Here is a 24,418-nt window from a genome sequence, read left to right as displayed (position 1 = left end):
GCCTTTAGAAATGGACAAGTGCTATATTAAGTGCTAAGTAGTATTAATTAATAATATTAGTAAATTATGTAGGGAGGCACCTATTATAGACATGAATGTCATAGGCTTATGTGTACAGTACTTGCAATAAATGTTTGACTATACTTCAAAAATTCTTTTTAGAATCTTATAAAGCTTCTGGCTTCCAAAGAAAGTAGCTTCATAAAATACTTGCATTTTCTAATTTGACAAAACTTTAGAGATCACTTAACCCCACAGTTCTCAACTCCGTCTGACTCAACATCCTTTTTTACCATGAATATCTTGTCAAACCGCTCCTTAGTATCCTGAAGTGAAATTCACAGCTAACCTACCCATATCCAACATATTTCATATGTAAATACCCAGGCCTGTCCACATGAAGTTGTCAGACACTTACACTATACAAAGAATCACTGCAAATGCACCAGTTCCAAATGACAGACTGTCACAGAGGTGCTGCGTGAGAGGTACAGACAGTACCATGAGTGGCATTGCCATGGAAGCCTTAGTTTCCTGAAATGATGGAAAATTCTTTGTATGTCCCAAATTAAACAAATTAAAACCTGCCCTTGATGTATTCTGTAGCTGCTTTCCTAGAAAATTCAATGTACTTGTATGTTAAAAGTATCCAGAATATTATGAGCTTTTATATTTAGAACAGAATTAAATTCTAGGTCTAGATCCTCATCACTGGGATGATCATCTACCAAAATGTCTGGCACAATATTCAAAAAATGTGTGACACTGTCCTATACTATCTCAGCTCTACCCCAAATGTCAGGAGCACTCCTCACCACCCTAATCTTCAAGGCAAAAAAAAAGCCCAAAACATTTTTCATTTCTTTTGAAAGCAGAGTTCAAAACAGTCTCACAGGTGACATGGCATGTCATGGCTCCTCTTGAGAGTCATAGGTCTAATTTCATATGCTTATGTAAAAAATGAAGATACTGTGTCCCCAGGGAATATGGCCAAGAATCAGAACAAGTCTTGGCAGAGCTAAGAAAGAAGCACTTAGGTTTGACAAATAAGCCTTTTCCCATTTTCTTAAGCTTTTTAAGGCATTTTCTTATGCTTTTTGCAGACATGCACTCATCTCATCCTCACATCAACACTAGGAGGGAGACTTCACCCTTGCCTGGATGGCTGGGACTGAAGCACAAAAAGTGAAGTAGCTTAGCCGGGGTAGAACAGTAAAAGGCGGGCCAGACTCTTGAGAATGACCATGCAATATAATGCAAGCTTCAGACTGTTATTTAGGACTGGAAGTGAAACATCAATGAGAAAAGGAACCTTCCCATATTATGAGCAGAAAAGACAGAGCCGTTTCTACTAGCTCAGGATGTTAACCTCCAACCATGCTTTCAAGTCATGGTTTGTTTCCCACGTGGTCTCATATTTTCTTTCCTTGTGTTTTTCCTGCAGATATTCATGCCCAGGAGAAGGCTGCTGTGGGTCCCTCTGGACCTTTCCTAAGCAGAAGATCCCCATTCACTAGATGACATCCAGAACCATCCACTAAGGCTTCTGTAGCCCTCCTCCATTTGCTGAGCTTCACTACAAGCCCTACCACTCAAGATGAGTGGCTTCCTGGCCTCGCTGGACCCCCGGCGGGTACAGTGGGGGGCTGCCTGGTATGCCATGCACTCCAGGATCCTGCGCACCAAACCAGTGGAATCCATGCTGGAGGGGACTGAGGCCACCACGGCACATGGCACCAAGCTGGCCCAGGTGCTCACCACTGTGGACCTCATCTCTCTCGGAGTTGGCAGCTGTGTGGGCACTGGCATGTATGTGGTGTCTGGCCTGGTAGCCAAGGAAATGGCAGGGCCTGGTGTCATTGTGTCCTTCATCATTGCTGCAGTTGCATCTATATTATCAGGTGAGTGTCTCAGGGAAGGCAAGTCCTTTAGGAAGTGTGTCTATTGGTCTGGTTACTCCTGTCTAACTTTCTAGCCTATTTAGTAATGAGATGTATGAAGTGGCAGAGAAGTGGTTCCCAGTGCTCCCCTTTTGCCTCTACTTCCAGGAAGATCAAGGCTAGGTTTTTGACTCAATTTTAATAGCTTTCCTTTTTTCAATACAAATATTTATTTGGTGCCCAGATGTCCCCCAACTTCTCACCACCTGTTATATTCTAATGGCTATTTTTATTTTAACTCTTCCCTTCACTGAAAAAAGGTCAAACTCTCAGAGGGAGAAGTAGATGATATAGCTAGGATAAAAATAGTAAGAAAGAATAGGCAGAGTGACAAAATGACAAGTCAATAACTCTGACATGATTAGGATTTGATAAGCTTCAAACTGGCATTGTGCCTCACAAGGAGAAGGAAGCCAAGCTAGGAGATTTAAAGATATTGTGAGAATCACAAACTGCCATCTGCCACAACTATCTCAGCAGACTGATCATCCACAGAGGTAAATCTGTTAGCGCCTTCTCTCCCCTTTAGAGAGAGTCATGAAACTCACTTTCAAAAAATAAGGTGCTAGGACTTACATAATGACAATTTGTGAAATGGCTTTCCCATTGCTTTTCCCTTTTCCCATCTCTTCTCTTGAGTTACGATCCTCAGTACTTTTCTAGAATACCAGAAGGAGGTCGATGAACAACTTAAAAAAGAAGGAAAAGGAAATCTTCCTGCTCCTTGATGGTTATAGTGCAAAAGCATGAGGTTTTACTGGGTTTGAGGCGGGCAGATTATGTGAGTCAATCTATCCCCTGGGAGTGAGTTTGGATCCTTGGCATGTTTCAGAAGAATTCCAACTTACCGGGAGTTCTGTATACTAATACAGTACATACCATCACAAGCAAACCACTGCACCAATTCCATTCATCTATAGTAAGGAGTCTTCATGCATGATGCAGACAGTCCACAGACATGTAACCCAAAAGTATGCTGGTTCACAGTTGACATCTTCGTGTACGCATGTGTGTTTGCATGCCTCTGTGTGTGTGTGTGTACATGCGTGTGTGTGTATTGGGGATTGAATCCAAGGCCTTCTCACTGAGCTACATCTCTATCTCCACCCATTTGTTTTTTGAGACAGGGTCCTACTAAATTGTTAAATTCCCTGGGCTGAACTCAAACTTTCAATCCTCCTGCCTCAACAAGAGTGCTGGAGTTACAGATGTGTGCCACCATTCCCAACTGACATTGTTTATCTAATTTTTTTTAATTTATTTATTTTATATGACAAGGAAAAGATTTGTGATTTCTCATTTTCTCTTAGTTTCACCACCATCCCCTCTTCCTGTAGTCGACCTCTCACATCCATGAATACTCTAATAACTGAGGTTTCTGCAGAATAGAGTATTTTTCTCCCTTATAGATGAAAATAAATGATTCACATGAGTGAACTTTGTAGATACTTGAAATTCTATTAATGTGATTGGAATTATTTCCAAATTTTCATAATATGGATTGATATATCTAAGTGTTCTCATAACACAGTGGCACATGCCTATACGTAGTTCCAGCTACTCAGGACACTGGGGGAGGAGAATCACAATTTGAGGCTAGCCTGGCAACTTAGTGAGGCCCTGCCCCCCCCCAAAAAAAACGAAACTAAAGGGCTAGGGATATAACTCAGAAGTAGAGCACCTGCATAGCATGCATGAACCTTGGGGTTCAATCCATATTACTGACAAAAAAAGAAGTGTTATCATATAGAACAGATTAGACATGGTAGGATAAAAAGCAGACATTAACTAGGGGACACAGGACATGTGCTGAAGTTCTTACTCACTAAATGAAGTCTATACGATTTTCTCTAGACCCCATCCAATTTTGTCCCAGTTCCCAAAACATGATTACTGTGGTTCCTGTGAATGAGTCACCTGCATCTTCTCTCACAGTGCTACATAACATCTAGAAAGGAGAACAAGATTTGGTTGCATCCGGAGAACCTGCTGCCTGCCTCAGTGCTCATGGGCACTGTATGTATAATCTCCACTTTTCCACTGCTCACATGGACAGCCTGGGGTTGGCCCAGCCAATGCTGTGTGGGAGCCAATTTGCACCAGCTGCCAAGAGCCCTGATCATGTATGCCTCTCTCCAGCTCCACAGTCAGTGATACCCCATGGTTGGCCTCAAGTCAGCTATGGTGAGATTACCTATTCACTGTTGTTGTTGCTGTTTTTCAGGGAGCTGTTTGTTTACCAGCAGATCACTGGCCCAGCTCCACCACAGGCCCTGGTGCTGCCAAGTAGCTTGTGCCTTCACCACTGCACCAGGCACCAGAAGAAAAAAACTGCCTCTCTCCAAACAGGATCCCCACTCTCTGCATATGGCCCCATCCACAACACTGTTCCACATTTTGTGACTGACCCATCTCTGTGCTGAGGCCAGCCAGAATCCTCCTAGAGCCCCCAGCCAAGGATAGGACTCATAAATAACTTGTGCCAAGTTAGCATGTTTATAGAAGGCCTCTCAGACTTGTGATCCTTGGTCACTAAAGTTCCCTCCTTCCGTAGTGTCTTCTTTCCCTTGCTGTGTCACACCGCCAGATTGCCTCCACCTTGACCAAACTTTCTGCTGCTTCTCCATAGCACAACAATGAAATGTCCCTACATTTTTACCCTTGTTACTATACGGTTCTTTTCTCCTCCTGGCCTTAATTAAAACCTGGCTTACCTAAAAATAAGTCCAATCTCCATAGTTGTGCAATTATATCTGGCAATAATTGCTGCTTGGTTACAAGAATAAAGTGAAGAAAAAATTAGAATAACTAGATTCAGCTTTTTCCAAGTAGAGGGAGAAAGGAGCAATGAGGTTAAGGTATTTGCAAAGAAAAAGTAAACTGCTGAACCATATACTGTAGGCTGAATAGATTCATGAAAAGTTGTAGGATCAGAGGAAACTGGAGATTTCAATGAGGTCAAGAAATCATTGGAATAAAAGTACTGAGAAAGTAAGATAGAAGATTAGGAAATGATGTTAGAGAGTGAAATGTTTGAAACCCAGGTTCTGAAGTGACACTGTAAGTGATAAAGTTTAGTTAGACTTGGAATCTGGTTCAGCCACTGACCTCTGAGAGACCTTGAGCAAGTTCCTGGACTTCTATGTGCCTAAGTTTCTCCACTTAGAAAACTAAAATGCCTACTTCACAAGTTGCTGTGAAGACTAAAGGAGATGCTGATAAAGTACAATGCCTGGCACATAGCACTAAATAAGTGATTATTATTTTGTGCCAAATCCTATGTTAGGTATTTGCCATAGAGTATAATATTTAAAACTCATAATATCACATCAAGGTTGTGCATTATTGTGTTTTTCACTGCTATAACAAAATACTTGAGTCTGGGTAATGTATAAAGAAAAGAGGTTTATTCAGTTCACAGTTCTTGTGGTTCAAGGGCAAGAACTGGCTGTTGTGAGTGACCCCTACCCAAATGTGTTCCATCACATTGTGGTCAATGGCATCATGGGTATGCATGTGTGATAGAGATCACAAGGTAAGAGAGAAAGCCAGAAGTGAGAGGGGCCAGTCTTTCTCTTTTATAACAGCTTCCTCTCAAAGGAACTAACCAGGGTCCCACCAGAACTACCTTAATCCCTTGAAAGAGAGCACCTCTGGTGACCTGATTACTTCCCCCTAGACCTTACTTCTTAAAGGTCCCACCATCTCTGAAAGCACCATGCTGGGGGCCAAGTTACTAACACATGAACCCTGCGGCATACCATATCCAGGCCACAGCAGTAGGTTTTATTACCTCCAAATTTACATATATGGTAAGTGAAGTTTTAATGACAGAGCCTAGATACAAGTCTGTTGTGCCAACAAAGTCTCTAGCCTATTAATTTGAGTCACTTAAGAGCTTTTTTCCCCTAGAATAATGGATTTTGAGTGGAATGTCTATTTAAATCTTTTGCCCATTTCCAAATTGGGTTCTTCGCTTTCTTATTAACTTGTATTGCCATGTTTATTAGGATATGTGCCATTTTTTTTATTAGTACACGTTTGCAGTACATAATGATTGCATTTCTTGTGGGGAGTTGATACATGTACATAAGACATTATTTATACATTCTAGATATCAGTCATTTATTAGATGTATACATGGGTTGATCAAAAACTACTGTGTGTTTAAATTTCTTTTAATGAATTACAGTGAAAGGCACATTGCTGTTAATCTCCCTCAAAGTACTCCCCCTTTCTTTAAGCACAGCCACTTTCTGAAGCAGTTCTGGGAGTCCTTTTCATGTATTTATGAGATACGATCAAAAATATGGCCAATGCTGCTGTTGTGTGCAATCCAACAGAATGGCAGACTTGTAAAAATATTATGATGTGTCCTCTTCCCCTTTATTCACCAGATATGGCACCATGCAACTTCAGGCTCCTCCCATGAAAGGTAAATGTTTTGAAATGATTCAGGGCATCAAGGCAGGCACAATAGCACAACTAGAGATACTCACAAAAGAAGATTTCCTGAACTGGTTCAGAGAGTGGCAAGAATAATGGGATAAGTGTGTTCAAAGCAAGGAGGAATATTTTGAGGGGGATTAAAGGCAAGTTGTCTTTTATTGTAATAAATTTTTTTAATTTAAAAATTCACTATATTATTCTATTAGACCTCACATTGATGCAAATACTTCTATTTTGTGGCTTTTCGTTTAATTTTCTTTTAATTGTTTTCATTTGTTTTTTAAAAAATAAATGCCCAGGCTCCACTGCATGAAATTCTAATCCACTCAGATGAGGGTAGGGCTTAGGGACTGATGTTTTCTTCAGAATTCCAGGAAAGTCTGATACACAGCCAGAGCTGAGACCTACTATGAGACAGGAGTTAGGCCCTTCCCTCTGCTGCAGCCATGACCCACACTGACAGGAAACAGATGTTGGAATATGCTTGGCCGGAGAAATCTTGGGAGATTTTCTAGGCCACGTGTTATCCTAGTGCTATATAAGCAAGTTTAAAATGAAAGAAACCTTACTCTGAGAGAGAAGTTGCTTTCTTTACAATGTGACAACACCCAAAGTTTCAGCAACCTCCCTAGCTCCTCCTACTACCACTCTGCTCCAACACTGTAAGGCCCACAGGCTGCCCACAGGGGAAGACGCTTATCAGAGGAAGCAACCTGCCTGCAACCCTTCCCCTCTGTCCAGAAGAGCTTCTTTACTCTTTAATAATAAGCTCAATAGGCTACAACTAGACGAATGCCCATGCCAGGCCTGAAAAACCTGTTTGTATACATATAGTAGATTGCATAAACTAGAAAAAGGAAATTGTTTTTTCTTCCTGGTTCACACCTACAACTTTGTGGAGAGACTGAGGGCTGGAGGGAGGATGGTTTGCAGAGTTTCTCTAATTTAGTTGGCAAGGGATGAAACAAAACAAAGCCATCGTGCCAGCAACATCTGGCCACTCAGAGCCCCAAGGGGCTCCTGTGAACTTGAATGTCAGAAGAATAGCAGGTTTGATTTTTTTCCCCTAAGTTTATGTCCAGTTCTCTTTTAGTGTTATTAAAACTGAACCAAAAACATAACATGGTTTAAATTGACTCCCAAAGTTGTACTCTTTCTATAAGAGCCCTTCAATCACATATCTCAAATTATTTTGGAAAAAATTAAATGACAATATGCATACACAGAATCAGTCCCGTGCCAGGTACACAATAACAGTAATTTTTATCATCTACCAGTAGAAATAGTTGGCAAAAACCTAATAAAACATGATTCAGTGAAAATGTACTTGATTCCCACCCCATACCAGTCCTGGGGAAATATCAACAATAGAAAAGAAATTGTCTACGTCCTAAAAGACCCATTGCTTATTCATGGAAATGAACCCTAAACCTGATATGATAGTGATGATACTAATAGCAACCTCAGCAGCAGCTACCATTTATTGCCCACTTGCTTTGTGCCAAGAATTCTAAGCACTTAAAACATTATTCTACTCATCTGTATGGCAAATCCTACATAATATGCGGTCTTACATTTATCACACCTCACAGATGAGAAAACTGAGGCTTATGAAATATTTAGTAACTTGCTTGAGGCTCCTGCTTAAGCAGTGACAGAGCCCCCAGGCATGCTGGTGCGTGCCTGTAATCCCACCTTACTGGGACTGAGGCAGGCAGATCGCTAAGTTTGAATACACCCTTAGCAATTTAGCGAAGTGGAATCTTGTCTCAAAATAAAAAGAGCAGGGGATATAGTTCGGTGTAAAGGTCCTGGGCTCAGTCCCTAATACCACAAAGAAAAAAAGAAAAAGTGACAGAGAAAAAAAAAAAAATGAAGTAAAAGCACTCTAACTCCAGAACTCTTTCTTAATCATTTTGCAATTCTGCTATCAAATTAGCAAGTTCGGGTTAAGTTCAATTGCAAATCATAGAAAACTGAAAAATGATATAACTTCATTTCTCTTTTATAAAAGAAATCTAGGAAGAGACTGCCATTGTGGCTCCACAGTCTTGAGGATTCTGCTCCTTTGCCCACCGCCCTACCATTCATCTACTCATAATCTTCCCTACAACTTTTACTTTGGCCAAAGCTTGAACTCCTGGCAACAGCCAAGAGTATGCGAAATGCAATCTTCCAACTGGCTATGTTGTCAACCCCAGGACTACTGAGGTTCTCTTGATAGGACAGAAAAGGAAAACTGGCTGTTGCTGCCATATCTATAATGGATGCATAACCCCTAAAACCTCCAGTTTGCTGAGGTTGATCTGTTCTAAGATATCCAAATAAAATTGGTTCTGATTCCCAATATAAACTGGAAAAGCTAAATAAACCTATAGCATTGTAAAGCTTACCTTTCTCTGAGTTCTACTGGTGCTAAACCTCTACTTGTCCATGGAGTCTCTGTCTTCACTCTGCACCTTACCTCCTGCTGCCTCTTATCTTTACCTCATCATTGAAGTGGATTCCTCCTGATCCCTACTCTTCCTGAAGTATAAGTGACACATGGTTGTATGTTCAATGGACCTCTGGAAAGTCTAAGCCACAAATCAAGAACACAATACAGCCAATCACAGCAGACAGCTTAAACTTGAATCGAGGACACTCCAATTCTCCCCGACTGTAGGGAACCTCCACCAATCCTCTCTTCTTGGCTCCAAACCCTGCCTCATTAAGGAAAAGCCTTTCTCCTTCAACCTCATCTTCCACTTCCTAGCCCTAAAATTAGTCAAGCCCAGGGGCCAGGGATTTAGCTCAGTGGTTCCGCCGCCTGCACAAGGACTGCAGTTCGATCCCCGGCACCAAAAAAAAAAAAAAAAAAAAAAATTTGTCAAGCCCAGAAAGCGAAGTATGCAATAGGCACTGAGAAGCCCAGTGACACAGCCAGATGTGTATTTTAGTAACATAAATGGAGAAAAAAATAGAGGTGGGTTATGCTCATATTACACAAAACAGGCACAAGATTAGGAGGCCCTGACAGTGGAGGTTAAAAGGAAGCTTCGTATGGAGTAGATTTGGACATGGATATAATGAGGAAAAGGAGGAAATGTTCTTTCTATCCACAAAAAGATACATAGTGAATAAGAATGTTTTTTAAATAATCTCATTAGAATAATGGATTTTATGGTGCAGTTCTGGTAACAGAAAGTGAAAGTACAAGCAGCAAACTCTAGCCAAAAGGCCCATGGTGGAACACAGCCAGGGATGTGGAGCTCATCTGTGTGTGCAGCCCACTTCAGAAGGACCTGCGCAGATGACCTCCTCTGTCCTCACCCACCCATGGAAGGAGGGTGGCTTCAGTTCTGCTCCGCTCAAGAGGATCCAGATCCAGAGTTTATAGGAACTTCCTGGAAATCCCACAGCATGGAGCCAGAATTCAGGGCTAAGATGGTAGAACTGCAGACCTTATGCCCTTCCATTTCAGGAGGCTGTTTGTCAGTCTTTTGAAGCCAGAAAATCTTTCTCTTTCAATGTGGACTGATAAACTGTGACCAGTTCTCATTGATTGGATCTAAAAATCAATTGAGGGCCATCACACCAAGTAATCTTTTCCTTGGACTCAGTTTGTGGTTCAGAATTAGGGTTTATAATCTGTTCTTCCCACCATCCTCATTTGCTCTTCAGCAACTTGTGACCCAACACCAGCTCAGACAGTGGTGAGGGGAGCCCTGGAGCCGGAAGAGGGGAGCAGAGCCTGCTGAGCAGTTGTCTTTGCACAGGTGAGGCTCCCAGCTCCCGCCCTGAGCTGCTTTTAAGTCCTCCCAAAGCTCACTGTCTTCCATTCTGGTTCATCTCACTTTGGATTGTCATGACCAAGGCAAGACTAAGAGCCAGAGTTTATATAGATTTACATACATAGTCTGATGCATTGCCTTGTTATATTTTTCACAACAACAAACTATTTTCCCTCCTCAAATTGAATCCAGACTTGAGCGGAGCCAGGAGAGGTGAAGCTTTGCAAGCTTTCTCAGTGATCTAAGATCACTCATTCATTACAAAATTTGCATTTGTTTGCTCCCCAAGACACTTCTGAGAACTATTCATGGGGCAGGGCGGGGGAGGCCGGGGTAGAAATATTGAGAGAGTGGGGAGAAAATTCAAAGACAAACAAATGGATGCCTATCCTCAAATCTAAGGATGACCAGCTCTCCAAAATACTACCCAAATACACAGCCATTTGTTGAACTTTTACTAAGAATAGCAGCTTCCCCTGGTGTTTATAAAGTAAAAGATATAACTTAGCAAACACTTGTAAATGTTAGCCCTTATTATTACTGCTATCATTTTTATTATTATTAGACACATACTATGTGCCAGACACTGTGTCCCCATTACTTCATTTAAATCCTGCTGGCCTCCCTGCCTGGTGGATATTCATGTCCCTGTTTTATGTCTCATCGTAACAGCTAAACTCCTGAGGACTTCTGGTGCGCTTGGTGATAGCTCAATACCAATTGCTTAATCCTTCCAACAAACCCTACAAAATAAGTGCCATTATGATACAAATTTTGCAGGACCCAAAATTGAAGCCCAGAGACTTCAGGGCCAGGATCACAGGCTAGTCAGCAGCAAAAGATGAGCCTAAATTTTTCATTCTGCCTGGCTCCAGAGACCATAACCCACAAGATGCTTTGTGAAGACTCACATCCCTAAACTGAAGAACTCAACAAAGATAGTCCAATGAATTGAAGAAACTCTCACTTGGGGGGGGGGGGGCGTTGTCCAAAGAGCCCATACTTCACCCTGTACCATTGATTACAAGAGAACTTTTCTAGATCAAAACTTCTGTAAATGAGGTCATGAAAGTGTCTTCCAAGCTCTGCGTCTTTTCACCTGTCAGCAATGAGGAGAAAGGTGCCATGAAGTTCACAGAGCTCTTATATATAAGTTTCGATTGACAGCCCTGTAGGAAGGATGTCAGTTACCAGTTCAAAGAAAGTGAGCATATTTCAATAGAAATTTGCAAATTTCTCAAATTTCTGATGGTGAAAACAACTTTCCTCCAGCCAACCCAACCCAGGCCCTTTTTCCATCTTCAGGTCTACAGCACCTGCAGACCAAGAGCACCAAGAGTGGCTGTGGGAAGGAATGACCACCTGCTCTGGGCTCAACAAGGCAGAAATTGCCATCAAACACAAAAACTCTGAGACAAAGGCTCTACATGCATGCAAAGAAATAAGAAGGGCACCCATGACACAACTGTGAGCACTGCTGGAGACAACCAAGCCTGGGTCCAAAGTTGGAAGACTGAGCCCTTGTTCCAGCCCTGCCACTCAGCAGCTTGGAGCCCTCCGGCAAGTAATCCACAAGTCTCAACCTCTGCTTTCTCCCCTGCAAAATGAAGAGCTTGAGTTAGTTTGTGTATAGCATGAGTTAAGATGAAATAGAACTCAGGGAGGGAAAAGATTTGTAAAGAAAGATCTATTGTCTCCACTCAGGCATGTACACATTCCACTCTCATCTACCATCCAGAAGCCAGCTGCAATTGGTACCTGTAGCTAAACTGTCTTACTCCAAGGCCTGCTCTACCACTTACTCTTTTTTTTTTCTGGTACTGGGGATCAAACTCGGGACCTTGCACTTTCAAGGCAGGCAGCAGAACCACTGAGCTAAATCCCTGGTCCTGCCACTTACTCTTTATGCAACTTGCCAAATATAGTTAACCTAAAGCTTCACAAACTGGTCAAAAGATACAAACATGCCAAGGCATTGCTCCCTCAGCCCTGAGGGCAAAGGGATACAGCAAGGAGCCAAGGCTAGTCACCCTACCTGTGAGTAGCCTCACCCTTTCTCACATTACTTTCTTCCCATATCCATATAAATGTTATCATTCCCTACATTTAGTGTGTAAAATGTAAATAGTAGGAAGTCCTGATGACCTGTCTAGATCTTGGATACATCATACATAAATGAACACAATAATGTATGAATGAACTTAAGAGTAAAATGAGCATGATGGTTTCAGGCATTTCCCTTTAACCTTGTGTACTTGTTCTCAGCGCGAGAGGTGGGGGTCCAGTCCCTGCACTGGAGTTTCTGAAATTTGTCAGCACTCTTAGTGCCACTTTCATCTGCTTTAGAAATGAGTACTGCCTGCTCAGGGAGAGGAGGAGTTGCAAATACCTAGATGAGAAAGAATTGCTAGTTGTCACCTCAGCTCCTACTCTCCTTCTCCTTTCTGTACAAAGCCTTTTCAGCTCAGTTACCAGAGTTACCTGCACAAGGGGCAGCAGGTCTTGTAAAGAAAGGTTAGTAAGAAAAATGGGAGGCCAGGCTGGACTACATAGCAAGACTCTGACTAAAAAAAAAAAAATGGAAAACTTCTCTTCACCCTCACAATTTCTAATTGAAGTCATGGAGCAGAACAAGAAGTTTCTAGATTAAAGGTTTAAAACTGTTGAAGAAACTTTTCTACATCCTGTTTCAGAAGTGCATGAAGCACACATAAGGCCTGGTCTAGACTAGATCAGTGGTAGCGAACCTACGGCACAGTTGCCACAATGGGCTCGCAGAGCCCTCTCTGTCAGCAGCGAGCCAAGTCGCTCCAACAGCATCGCCCCAGCAGCCAAGCATTGGATAACAGTTTTTTCTAAACTAAAACCTCAGTGTCCAAGTTTTTTGTAGTGTTAGCACTTTGCGATAAATTAGTGGGTTTTGAGTTGAGTTTGTCTCTAAAAGGTTTGCCATCACTGCTCTAGATGATGTCCAGTGTTCTTGCCATGACCAAGGCTAAAAAAATCCATCAACCTACAGTACTTTTTTCCAGTCTCTTTTATCGCACTTCCAAGGCAAATCCTCCTCACCTGCAAATAATAGCCACAGCTCCCACTGAAGGAGTGACTTCCTTATACCAGGATCTGTGTGTGTATGCTTTGAAGACTCAAAACAACCTGCTCAGTAGTGTCACTGCCAATGTTTTCCAGAGGACACTAAGACTAGATGGTGGACCAATCTGGGCCTGAAGATTGGCTCAGAGAACAGCTTACTCGTGGATTCTTTAGCTGGATGCAATGACAAGATCATTACATCAGTGATGATTACTCATATAACAGTAAAATACTTGAATTCATGAGATTATGGAAACTATATCTCCAGCAATCTCTGAAATATTTTCATATAGGGAGATCTAGGAAAAAGAATGAACAGATTGGCTAGTCACAATTAATCAGCAAATTAATAAACTGCCTTGACCTGCTTTAGGGGCCATTTCTCTAACTATAAGGACAGCTTCTTTCCTTCTTGTCTTATGTTAATATATTGGTGCTGTGGTTTAGGGAACCTGGGAGCTCTTTATTCCCTGCCAAACTTTAATTGGACCCCTGTCAGGGTCCATAGCTAATGGTGCCCTCACTGATAAATGGCACTGCCCATCCCCTGAATATGGGCTCCCGCTGTCCACCTGGGCCCTGATTTGGCAGAAAAATCATACGCCTCTTCTTTGACACAAAGAAACACAGGCATTCCCAGACAAATTGCTTTTCTTCCAGACACATTTGTTAAAATTGCCCAGGCCTCCTTGGCAGGCGAGGGAGCTACAGAGTTTGCTTAGGTGCAAGAGACAGAAGCAGTGAGGGAGGAGGAAGAGACTGCCTGGCAGGTCACTTCTTGAAAAATAAACCCACAATCTTTGGCTAACCAAGAGCATCTTGGAGAGGACATAAGGACAGGCTGTCTGAATCCAGCCCACATGACTCAGGGATAGACAGGTGTTTCTCAGAATACAGCAAGGGAGACAGCAGGGACAGAGACACTTCGTTACCTGCCATCTGGAATTCAGTGTCACCAGGAAAACACTTCCAAGAGAATTCACACTCCATTTCTCTCTGAGGTCCTGAGATTTCTCCTCCTATCCCATTCCCAATCACAAGACTAGCAACCATAGCAATACATACAATGCCTTAGTCCTGGTGTGAATTTTTAAAAGAAACAAAGCTGCTTTATAAAAAGAAAATGGGTAATGACCATCCCAGCAAAATGTTATATTGGTGAGGACTTCTATGTGTGTGGGGGGATTGAACCCAGGGCCTTTACACTGAGCTACATCCCTATATCCCCAGCCTCTTTTTGTTTGTTTATTTTTATTTGTTTGTTTGCTTGCTTGCTTGTTTGCTTGAAACAAGCTCTCACAGTGAAGATGTTCTTAAGAGATGTTTGGTGAATCTCACCAGTGTAGTCTAGTGGTGGACTTCATCTTGTGTCTGGCCGATTGGTGATAATTGGCACTTGAGAAGTGACCTTAAAGATGAAGAACTGCTAACCTCATCCATTTGCCAGATGAACCTACCCAACCTTCCTCCCTCCCCAGTATGAAGTATACTAGATACAGAAAAGCTCAAAACAATCAGTCAGGCCTAATAGCTGTGCCTGACTGCCTATCATCCGAGGGCACCCAGACTAACCCACTGGCCAACACTCAAGTTGTTGTCCTTCCCAGAAGCCTGGATGAAACTCAAAGCTGGCAAATAGTTTTCTTGAGCAACCCCCTGCACTCACTCTCATATCTATTTCCCTTTGGACAGTCCTCTGATTGGTTAGTTTTCTGAACTAAACCATAAGACTCATCAAAAAAGGGGAGCACATTCTTCCTGTTCACCTTCTAACCACTAAAATCTAATGTGAATGCATATAGATGATACCTTATAAATGTTTTGAATGAATGAATGAATCCAAAAGATACCAGAACTGGATGTCAGAAGACCTTGATTCTAGCTACAACTCTGTAATGAATGAATGTATGACTTCAAGTCTGTGACTCAGTTGCATTTTCATAATATAAAGAAACCATCCTGAAGAGCAGTTGCCGCCCCTCCCCACTCCCATGCTCAGCACAGCTCATGGGTCCACAGAGAGGGGTCCAGGGCTCTGGGGAGGTGTGGATGAAGGAGATCCTGAACAAACCAGCCTCAGGTCTCCCGTGCCCTCAGACACACTATCTTGCTTTTACTTCTTTTTATGTTAGGCTCTCAAATAAGACTTTGAGTGAAAAAAGGATTCTACAACCAAGGAAGAGTTTTTTAAACTATAGTGAACTGTACAGTCCTTTTGCCACTACATTCTACCAATCTATTAAAAAGATCCTGCCTCTCACTCACTTGATTCACTTCTGTGAGAGGTGGTGGTCTAGTCCATGCACCAGTTTCTGAAGCCAAACCTCTGCAGTCCCCCAAATCACCTGCCTATTTCATTCCAGCATATCCTTCCATCTGCCTGAAACTAACCTTGCCTCCATTTATTTTTACTGGTTTTTTTTTTCTTGCCTCTTTTTTTTTCTAACTGGGGGGAAGTCCCAGCCCATCCTTCCAGATACAGCTCACAAGCCTAACCCCACATCTCAGTCTCCTCCCTGCTTCCCTTGCAACCAAAGAACATGCTCCCTAAGAGCCATGTTTACCCAACTTGGCCGCAGACCACTTCATAGATACTCTGCGGTATTAAACACTAGCTGTGTGGAATCAACTATTTATTAAACACCTTCCTGATTAGAATATTCAAGCTTTGGGCAGGAGATTTAGCTCAGTGATTCTGTCACTTGCCTCACAAGCGCAAGGACCCAAGTTCAATAACCGGTACCAAAAAAAAAAAAAAAAGAAGAATATACTAGCTTCAAGGTCTGGAAATCTGCCATACTTCCTGGTTGTGTCTCTGGCATTCACTACATTGTCTGATTGAGTAGATACTTAACAATTCATGATGCATAAAGTAAGCAAATTTGGAAGTCAGAAGTTATTTAGGAAATTGCTAAGTTAGTAAGTAGGTTAGAGAATTAGTCAAAATAAGTATATGCTAATGGAAAACCTCTCTGTGTAGAGTAACTGGCATTCAGGTGTGAATAACCATTACATTTAATTCTTCCAAAAGAATGTGCACCTATTTAGAAGTACTTATTTATCTAACAGCTTTCTTTGGTGGAATGTGCAGGGAAATAAAGTTCTTCAGGGAGAAGCCATTCTCCAGTCCTTGACTGCTCCCTGCTGAGTCTTTCTCCTTTACCCTACTCTGAGGAGGAAGAATCCTCTCTGTTGGTTCTAAGAGGGTCATAGAAAGTCAAGGCTGGCTGTGAGTGACATGATGAGGTTTGAGGGGAGGAACACATGGTGATTATCTTTGCTAATGGGCAGCACTCCTATTCCCAGGAGCCTGCTGAAGTGAATCCTTCCAGTTTCTCAAGGATATGAACATCCCATCTCAGAACAACTCTCGTGGGAATATTCCCATCATGCAGTTGCCAATCACTGACTCTTGGCCACCTGCACCCCACAATGTATTCTATCCTGATGTCTCAGTACATGGTGATATTCCTGGAATCAATATGTCTCTTCCTCCCCAATCACCGAATGAATAACTAAGAAATACAAAATCACTTTGGTAATAACATAAGGCAAATATGATTAGGGAGGTAACTCTGGGCAAGAATCTTTGCATGAATTATCAAATTAAGTAAAGATTATTTATACATTGATCTCTCATGTAAAATAGTAATGCTTTACCATAGTACACCCAAAACAATTTCTGGTAACAAAACCAGAATGCTTCCTTTGTTATTCTGAAATGAAAACTAGAGATAGTGTTACCTTCCTACACATTCAACTTTTTTTGTTGTTGTTGTTAAATTCTTTTATTGGTACATTTTAGGTATACAACACAATTACATTTCTCATTGGGAATTGTACCTTTACATAATGCATCTTCGTTCTTATTTTTTCCCCATTCCTTGCCCTCCCTTCACACCCTCCACCCTTCCCTATTTACAAAGACTTTATTTCCAGTTTTTCCATTTCTCATCACTTTTCATTTCCTTTCTTTCCTTTCCCCTGCCCCTCCCACTAACCCTACCCCTTTGGCTCTTTTCTTCCTATTTTACATTATCGATTATTCATTCTAATCATTGGTACATTTTAGATATACAATATAAGGACATTCATGATTGGAAATTTGCACCTTTACATAGTCTCTCTTGGTTCTAATTTTTCACACTTGCCCAGCCCTCCCTTCAACCCCTCCAATACTCCTTATTTACAAAGATTTTGTTCCTATTTTTCCATTTTCTCATATTAATCCCATTCCCTTCTATCCTTTCCCCTAGCCCTCCCACTTCCTTCCCCTTGGCCCCTTTTCTTCCTATTTCACGTTACCTATTATACATTTTAGTCCTTATTTACACTTTCAGATTCTCACACCAGAGAAACTATTCAGTATTTATACATGTGTGTCCTATTTATTTCACTAAAGAGTATGGCCTCAATGTGCATCCACTTAGCTATAAACGTCTCTAATTTCTCATTTTTTACGACTGAGTACTACTCCATTTTATTAAAAAACCACATTTTCTTTATCCAGTCTCCAGCTGATGGGCATTTGGGCTGCTTCCAAGTTTTAGCTATCACAAACTGTGCTGCTTTGAACATGGGCATACATATATCACTGTGGTATGATTCTTTTAATTCTTTGGGGAAGATCCCCAGCAGTGGAATAGCGGATCAAGTGGGACTTCCAGTCCTAGTTCTTTGAGGTATCTCCATACTGATTTCCACAGTGGTTGCACCAGTCTACACTCCCACCAGCAGTGGAGAAGGGTTTCTCTTTCCCCACAGCGCTGCCAGCATTTGTTATTCGTTGATTTCATGATGGCAGCCATTCTTTCTGGTGTGAGGTGGAATCTCAGCGTTGTGTTCATTTGCATCTCTCAAATGACCAGTGATGTTGAACATTTTTTCATGTATTTATTTGCTATTTCTACTTCTTTGTCTGAGAAATGTCTGTTCCTTTCAGATGACCATTTTCAGATTGGGTCTTTAAATTTGGGAGGTCTGATCTTTTTAAGTTCTTTATAGATTTGAGATAGTGGACCTTTGTCTGAGAAAAAGCAGGTGAAGATTTTTTCCCACATTGTGGGTTGTCTCTTCACACTGCTGGTGGTTTCTCTTGCTATGCAGAAGCTTTTTAATAAGAAGAGATCCCACTTGTTGATTGTTTGTGCTAGTTCACAGGCAACTGAGATTTTGTTCATAAAACCTTTTCCTCCACTAATGTCTTCAAGAGTTCTACCTAAACTCTGTTCCAACTGGTTCAGAGTTTCTATTTTAATATTTAGATCTTTAATCCATTTAGATTTCAGTTTAGTGCATGGTGAGAGATATATGTATACTTTTAATCTTTGGCAAGTTGAAACCCAATTTTTCCAGCACCATTTATTAAAGAGGCTTTCTTTCCTCCAGTGAGGTTGTTTGGCTCCTTTATCGAAGATGAGATGGCTGAGTGTGTCTGGCGTTGTTTCTGCATCTTCTAATCTGTTCCACTGGTCTTCAGGTCTGTTTCTTTGCCAGTACCATGCTGTTTTTATCACAGTAGCTTTGTAGTAGAGTTGTAGGTTTGGGATTGTGATACCACCTGTCATGTCTCTGTTACCTAGAATTGCTTTTGCTATTCTGGGTCTCTTCTTATTCCAAATGAATTTTTGGATTGTTTTCTTGAGGTCCATCAAGTATGCTGCTGGGATCTCAATTGGAATTGCATTAAATCTATATAGCAGTTTTGGAAGTATGGCCATTTTCACTATATTAATCCTTGCTACCCAGGAGCAGGGGATGTCTGTCCATTTTCTGATATCATCTTCAATCTCTCTTTTCAGAGTGCTATAGTTTTCAAAGAAGAGGTCTTTGATTTTGTTTGTTAGGTTGATTCCTAGGTATTTCAGTTTTTTGGATGCTATTGTGAAAGGAATTATTTGACCTATTTCTCTCTCAGTGAATCTGTCATTCATGTAGAGGAAAGCTATTGATTTTTGTGTGTTGACCTTATAACCAGCTACTTGACTGGATTTGGTTGTTAAGTCTAGAAGACTTTTGGTGGAGTTCTTGGGGTCTTCTATATGCAGTATCACGTCATCTGCAAATAATGACAATTTGACTTCTTCATTTCCTATCTTTATTCCTTTTATTTCTTTCTCTTGTCTAATTGTCGTGGCTAATGTTTCCAGAACTATATTGAACAAGAGTGGTGATAGTGGACATCCTTGTCTTCTTCCTGATTTGAGTGTGAAGGATTTCCGTTTTTGACCATTTAGTATGATATTGGCTGTTGGTTTTTCATAGATGGCTTTTATCCGATTGAGGTATTCCATCTATTCCAATTTTTTGTAGGGATTTTACCATAAATGCAGATTGGATTTTGTCAAATGCTTTTTCTGCATCTATGGAGATAATCATATGGTTTTTGTCCTTGGCTCTATTGATATAGTGTATTACACTGATTGATTTGCATATGTTGAACCATCCCTACATACCTGGGATGAATCCCACTTGATCAGGGTGTATGAACTTCTTGATGATCTTCTGCATTCTATTTGCCAGTATCTTATTAAGGATTTTTGCATCTATGTTCATTAGTGAGATTGGCCTATAGTTCTCCTTTTTGGTTGGGTCTTTCTCTGCTTTGGGGATCAAGGTGATGCTTCCTTCCAGGAATGAATTTGGGAGTATTGCTTCCCTTTCAATTTCATTGAAGAGTTTAAACAGTAGTGGCAGCAGTTCCTCTCTAAATGTCTTGTAAAATTCAGCAGTGAAGTCATTAGGGACCGGGCTTTTCTTAATTGATAAGTTTTTAATTACATTTTCAATTTCATTGGTTGACATTGGGTTGTTCAGAATTTTTAGGTCTTCTTCATTCAACTTTGGTAATTCACATGTATGTAGGAATCTGTCCATTTCTTCTGTGTTGTCCATCTTATTGGCATATACGTTCTGGAAGTAGGTATTGATGATCCTCTGGATTTCTCCTGGGTCTGTTGTAGTTTCACCCTTTTCATTCCTAATTGCATGGATTTGGGCCTTTTCTTTCCTTTTTCTGACAAGGTTGGCTAAAGGTTTGTCACTTTTGTTGATTCTTTCAAAGAAGCAACTCTTGGCTTCATTGATTTTTTTGTATGGTTCTCTTAGTCTCCATTGCATTGATTTCTCCTCTGATCTTTATAATTTCCTCCCTTGTATGAGCTTTGGGGTTGTCCTGCTCTTCTTTTTCTAGAAGCTTGAGGTTCAGCATAATGTTGTTTAATTGGGCTCGCTCTGTTTTCCTAATATGAGTATTCACTGCTATGAATTTCCCTCGTAAGACTGCTTTCATTGTGTCCCATAGATTCCGATACGTTGTATTGTCATTGTTTTTTAATTGAAGGAACTGTCTGATTTCTTCTTTAATTTTCTCTGTGACCCAATGGTTATTCAGAAGTGTGTTGTTCAATTTCCACATGTTTATGAAACTATTTGAATTTCTTTTGCTATGGATCTCCAATTTCATCACACTATGGTCTGATAATATATAGGGGATAACTTCAATTCCTTTGCACTTACTTAAACATGTTTTATGTGTGAGTATGTGGTCTATTTTGGAGAATGACCCATGTGCAGCTGAGAAGAATGTGTATTCTGATTTTATGGGGTGGAACACTCTGTAAACACCTGTTAAGTTCATTTGTTCAAGAGTTCTATTGAGTTCTAGTATTTCATTGCTTATATTTTGTCTAGTTGATCTATCTATTTGTGACAGTGGGGTGTTGAGGTCCCCCACTACAATTGTATTAGTGCATATATGACTTTTCATGTCCCTTAGTATTTGTTTTATATAGTTGGGCACACTAGTGTTTGGTGCATAGATATTTATGATTGTCATCTCTTCCTCTTGGATTCTTCCCTTTACAAGGATGTAGTGTCCTTGTTCATCTCTCTTAATCAGTGTTGGTTTGAAATCTACTTGATCTGCAAAGAGGATAGCTACTCCTGCTTTTATTCGGGTTCCTGTCACATGGAGTATTGTTTTCCACCCTTTGACTTTCAGTCTATGAGTTTCCTTTTGAATTAAGTGTGTTTCTTGTATGCAGCATATTGTTGGATTTTGCTTCTTGACCCATTCTGCCAGTCTTTTTCTTTTGACTGGTGAATTGAGACCATTAACATTGATGGTTATAACTGAAATGTATTGACTTGTCATTGCCATGACTTTTTCTTTTTGTTGGGTTCTCCCCCTTTACATTTAATTTCTTGTCATGCCAGATGGGTTCATTCTGCTTTGCTTCCTGGGGTTGTGATCCTCAGTGTCTGTTCCTAGCATATTGTGTAAACTTTTTTGGAGTGCTGGTTTGGTATTCACAAAGTTACTAAGGTGCTCTTTGTCATGAAAGTATCTTATTTCTCCATCAATTTTGAAAGATAGTTTTTCAGGGTACATCCATCTGGGTTGGAGGCTGTTTTCTTTGAGGGCTTGGAATATGTCATTCCAAGCTCTTCTTGCCTTGATGGTTTGTGTTGAGAAGTCTGCTGTGATTCTGATGGGCTTTCCTTTGTATGTGATTTGTTTCTTTTCTCTCACTGCTTGTAGAACTTTGTTCTTCTGTTGAGTTTCTGGAATCTTAACAATTATATGCCTATGTGTAGATTTGTTTTTTGATCAAGGCTATTTGGAGTCCTATATGCCTCACTTATCTGTATGTCAAGCTCTTTTCCCCTGCTTGGGAAGTTTTCTGCCATTATTTCTGTGAAGAGTTTTCTTATGTCATCTGCACTCTCTCCTGTTTTTTCATTGAGCCCAATCAGTCTTATGTTATTCTTCTTTGCATCATCTAGCAGCTGCTGGATTGATTTCTCATGTTCCCTTATAATTTTGAAGCAATTTTTCTTTTCCTGGTCACTAATTGCAATCTTATCTTCTATATCTGAAATTCTGTCCTCACATTGGCTCATTCTGCTGTGTAGACTTTCAATGGAGTTTTCATCTCCTGGAAATCTATTTGCATCTGTGTTATGGATTCCATTTGTTTCCTGTGTTGGGATTCCATCATGTTGCTCAGCTTCTCTCTAGATTTATTAATCATGTCTTGCACTAGGGGCACAATCTCTCCTGTTATCTGAGAAATTATTTCTGATTTCATTTTTTCCAGATCCCCTTTTGTTGCCAGTTCAGTGGGTCCAGGTGGTTGAGTATCAGAGTGTTCCATCTCATTTCCCTTTGGGGTTGCTGTAGGTGATCTGGAAGTCTGGTTTTGAGACTTATTTATGTGTTTTCTCATTTCGACTGGGGGGGTGGGGGGGTGCTTTTGCCCCCCACCCCCACCCGAGGATCATCTCCTCTGAGCTAGGAGAGGTGGGACAGGGGCTGGGAGCAGTGGTAGGGATGGTGGTCCAGAAGCCCCTTCCTTTGGGCTGGGAGCAGCGGAAGGGATGGTGACCAGGAAGTCCCTTCCTCTGGACCAGGAGCAGTGGGATGGTGGCTCAGAAGACCCTCCCTCTGGGCCAGGAGTGGCGGGAGGGATGGTGGCCTGGAAGCCCCTTCCTCTGGGCTGGGAGCAGCAGGGCAGAAGGCAGCCCAAAATCCCTTTCCTCTGGGCTGGGAGCAGCAGGAGGGATGGTGGCCAGGAAGCCCCTTCCTCTGGACTAGAAGCAGTGGGACAGCTGCTCAGAAGCCCCTACCTCTGGGCCGGGAGTGGCAGGACCCAGTACCATGGTCTGGTGGTCTTGTGTCCTCTGTGTCTTTGTAGTGTGGAACCAGGTGGCTGTACAGAGGAGCGGGGGGGGGGGGGGTGTCCAGTGGATTGCCGCCAGGGCACGGGCTGATTTGGCATGTTCTGTGCAACTCACAACCTCGGTAGGGTGTCCACAGACCTGCCTGTTTGCCTGCATTCAACTTTTTCAAAAAAAATCAATATGCCCTGAGTATGAATGATAAAGGAATATTCAATGAAAATAATATTTATTTCTCTGTGTGAATGCTGGAGTGTATCTTAGGAGACATAATGAAGTTGTCAGAGGTTTTCAGTGATTTGTGGAACCCCTAGGAATGCAACTGTCACAAATACACACTCACATAGGTGTGTTGTGTGATGCTCAAAGACCACAAATAATGTTGCTGTTGTTGATGTGGTTTTCCAAAATGATGACCAACTCTTGGTAAATTTTAAACAAAACAAATTACATCTCTCCCTCAATTTACCCAGTTATTGTAGGCCTAGCAAGAATATTTTTAAAACCACAAAAAGCAAATATATTTATATGTAAAATGGAGATAAATTCACTTCAGAAGTTATAAACAGATTTGTGCTTATATGATTATCCAACGGGACCTTCATAATCAGCTGAGATGCAAGACAGTGCTTCCTTCCAAGCCATGGTGCCACACATTACAGAATATCTAATGGACCAGATCCCTGACTATTTAATGCCACAAGTGCTTACAATCATCTTGAGAATCACAGATTTCCAACCTTCTCCCTAGGAGAAAGCACTACCTTTGTTGAGAACCACCAATTTGCCATATTTTCTATAAGGCTTCCCTCATTGACTGAGATAATTAAGAGTTGATTGTAGTTGTGAAACCAAAGATGCACTAGAAGAGACCTAAAGCTTACGTAGTTGGCCACTTCACTTCACCCATGTGAGGGTAAATAACCTAATCATGGATATTCAGTTACTAAGATAAAAACCAAGGTTTCCTTTTCCATACCTTTTCTTATTGAAAATTTAAAACTCTATCTCTCTTGCATACAGATATTTTGCATACATATGTTCAGATATTTTGAAATACCTGAAAATGTATCTCTATTGTATACAGATATTTTGCATAAACATATTCAGATATTTTGAAATACTTGATAATTTGAAATATTTGAATAATTAACAAAATATTTCAGTTTTTTCCAGGATATTCTGGCTTGTAAACACTTTTCACCACTAAGTACGACTGCCAAGTTAGATAATCTTTAGCGTTCACCAAAAGCCTGGATTTCTGCATATAAATAAATCAGAAGAATTTGAAAATACTAGAAGATCTCTTGTACAATGTGTCCAAAAAAATGGTTTTGCAGGACAGAAATTGTCTTAAGTGGTTACTGGCTGATTGATTTTCCCACTGTTTTCCCCAAACTACAGTCATCAGGATCCCAGCAGGGCCTTGGGAAATGAATGACTGAGATTCCAAAGTCTCCTTAGGCCTTGCTGAGCCAGGGC

At 41.1% G+C, this 24,418-nt stretch overlaps 1 protein-coding gene across 1 annotated transcript in view; it reads left to right on the top strand.

Annotated features, from left to right (window-relative positions):
* Slc7a14 (solute carrier family 7 member 14) overlaps window positions 1-24,418 on the top strand; it is a 122,412-nt gene that overhangs the window by 60,577 nt on the left and 37,417 nt on the right. The window contains exon 2 of the mRNA XM_004834585.3: window positions 1,445-1,901. Within this exon, the coding sequence (XP_004834642.2) occupies window positions 1,598-1,901 (304 nt within the window). The 5' untranslated portion in view covers window positions 1,445-1,597. The remainder of the gene's footprint in view (window positions 1-1,444; window positions 1,902-24,418) is intronic.

This window comes from Heterocephalus glaber, unplaced genomic scaffold, assembly GCF_053883595.1.
Source record: "Heterocephalus glaber isolate CG9 unplaced genomic scaffold, H.glaber_assembly_v1.0 deba00001504, whole genome shotgun sequence".
NCBI lineage: Eukaryota > Metazoa > Chordata > Mammalia > Rodentia > Bathyergidae > Heterocephalus > Heterocephalus glaber.
This window is presented reverse-complemented; position numbering and strand designations above follow the sequence as displayed.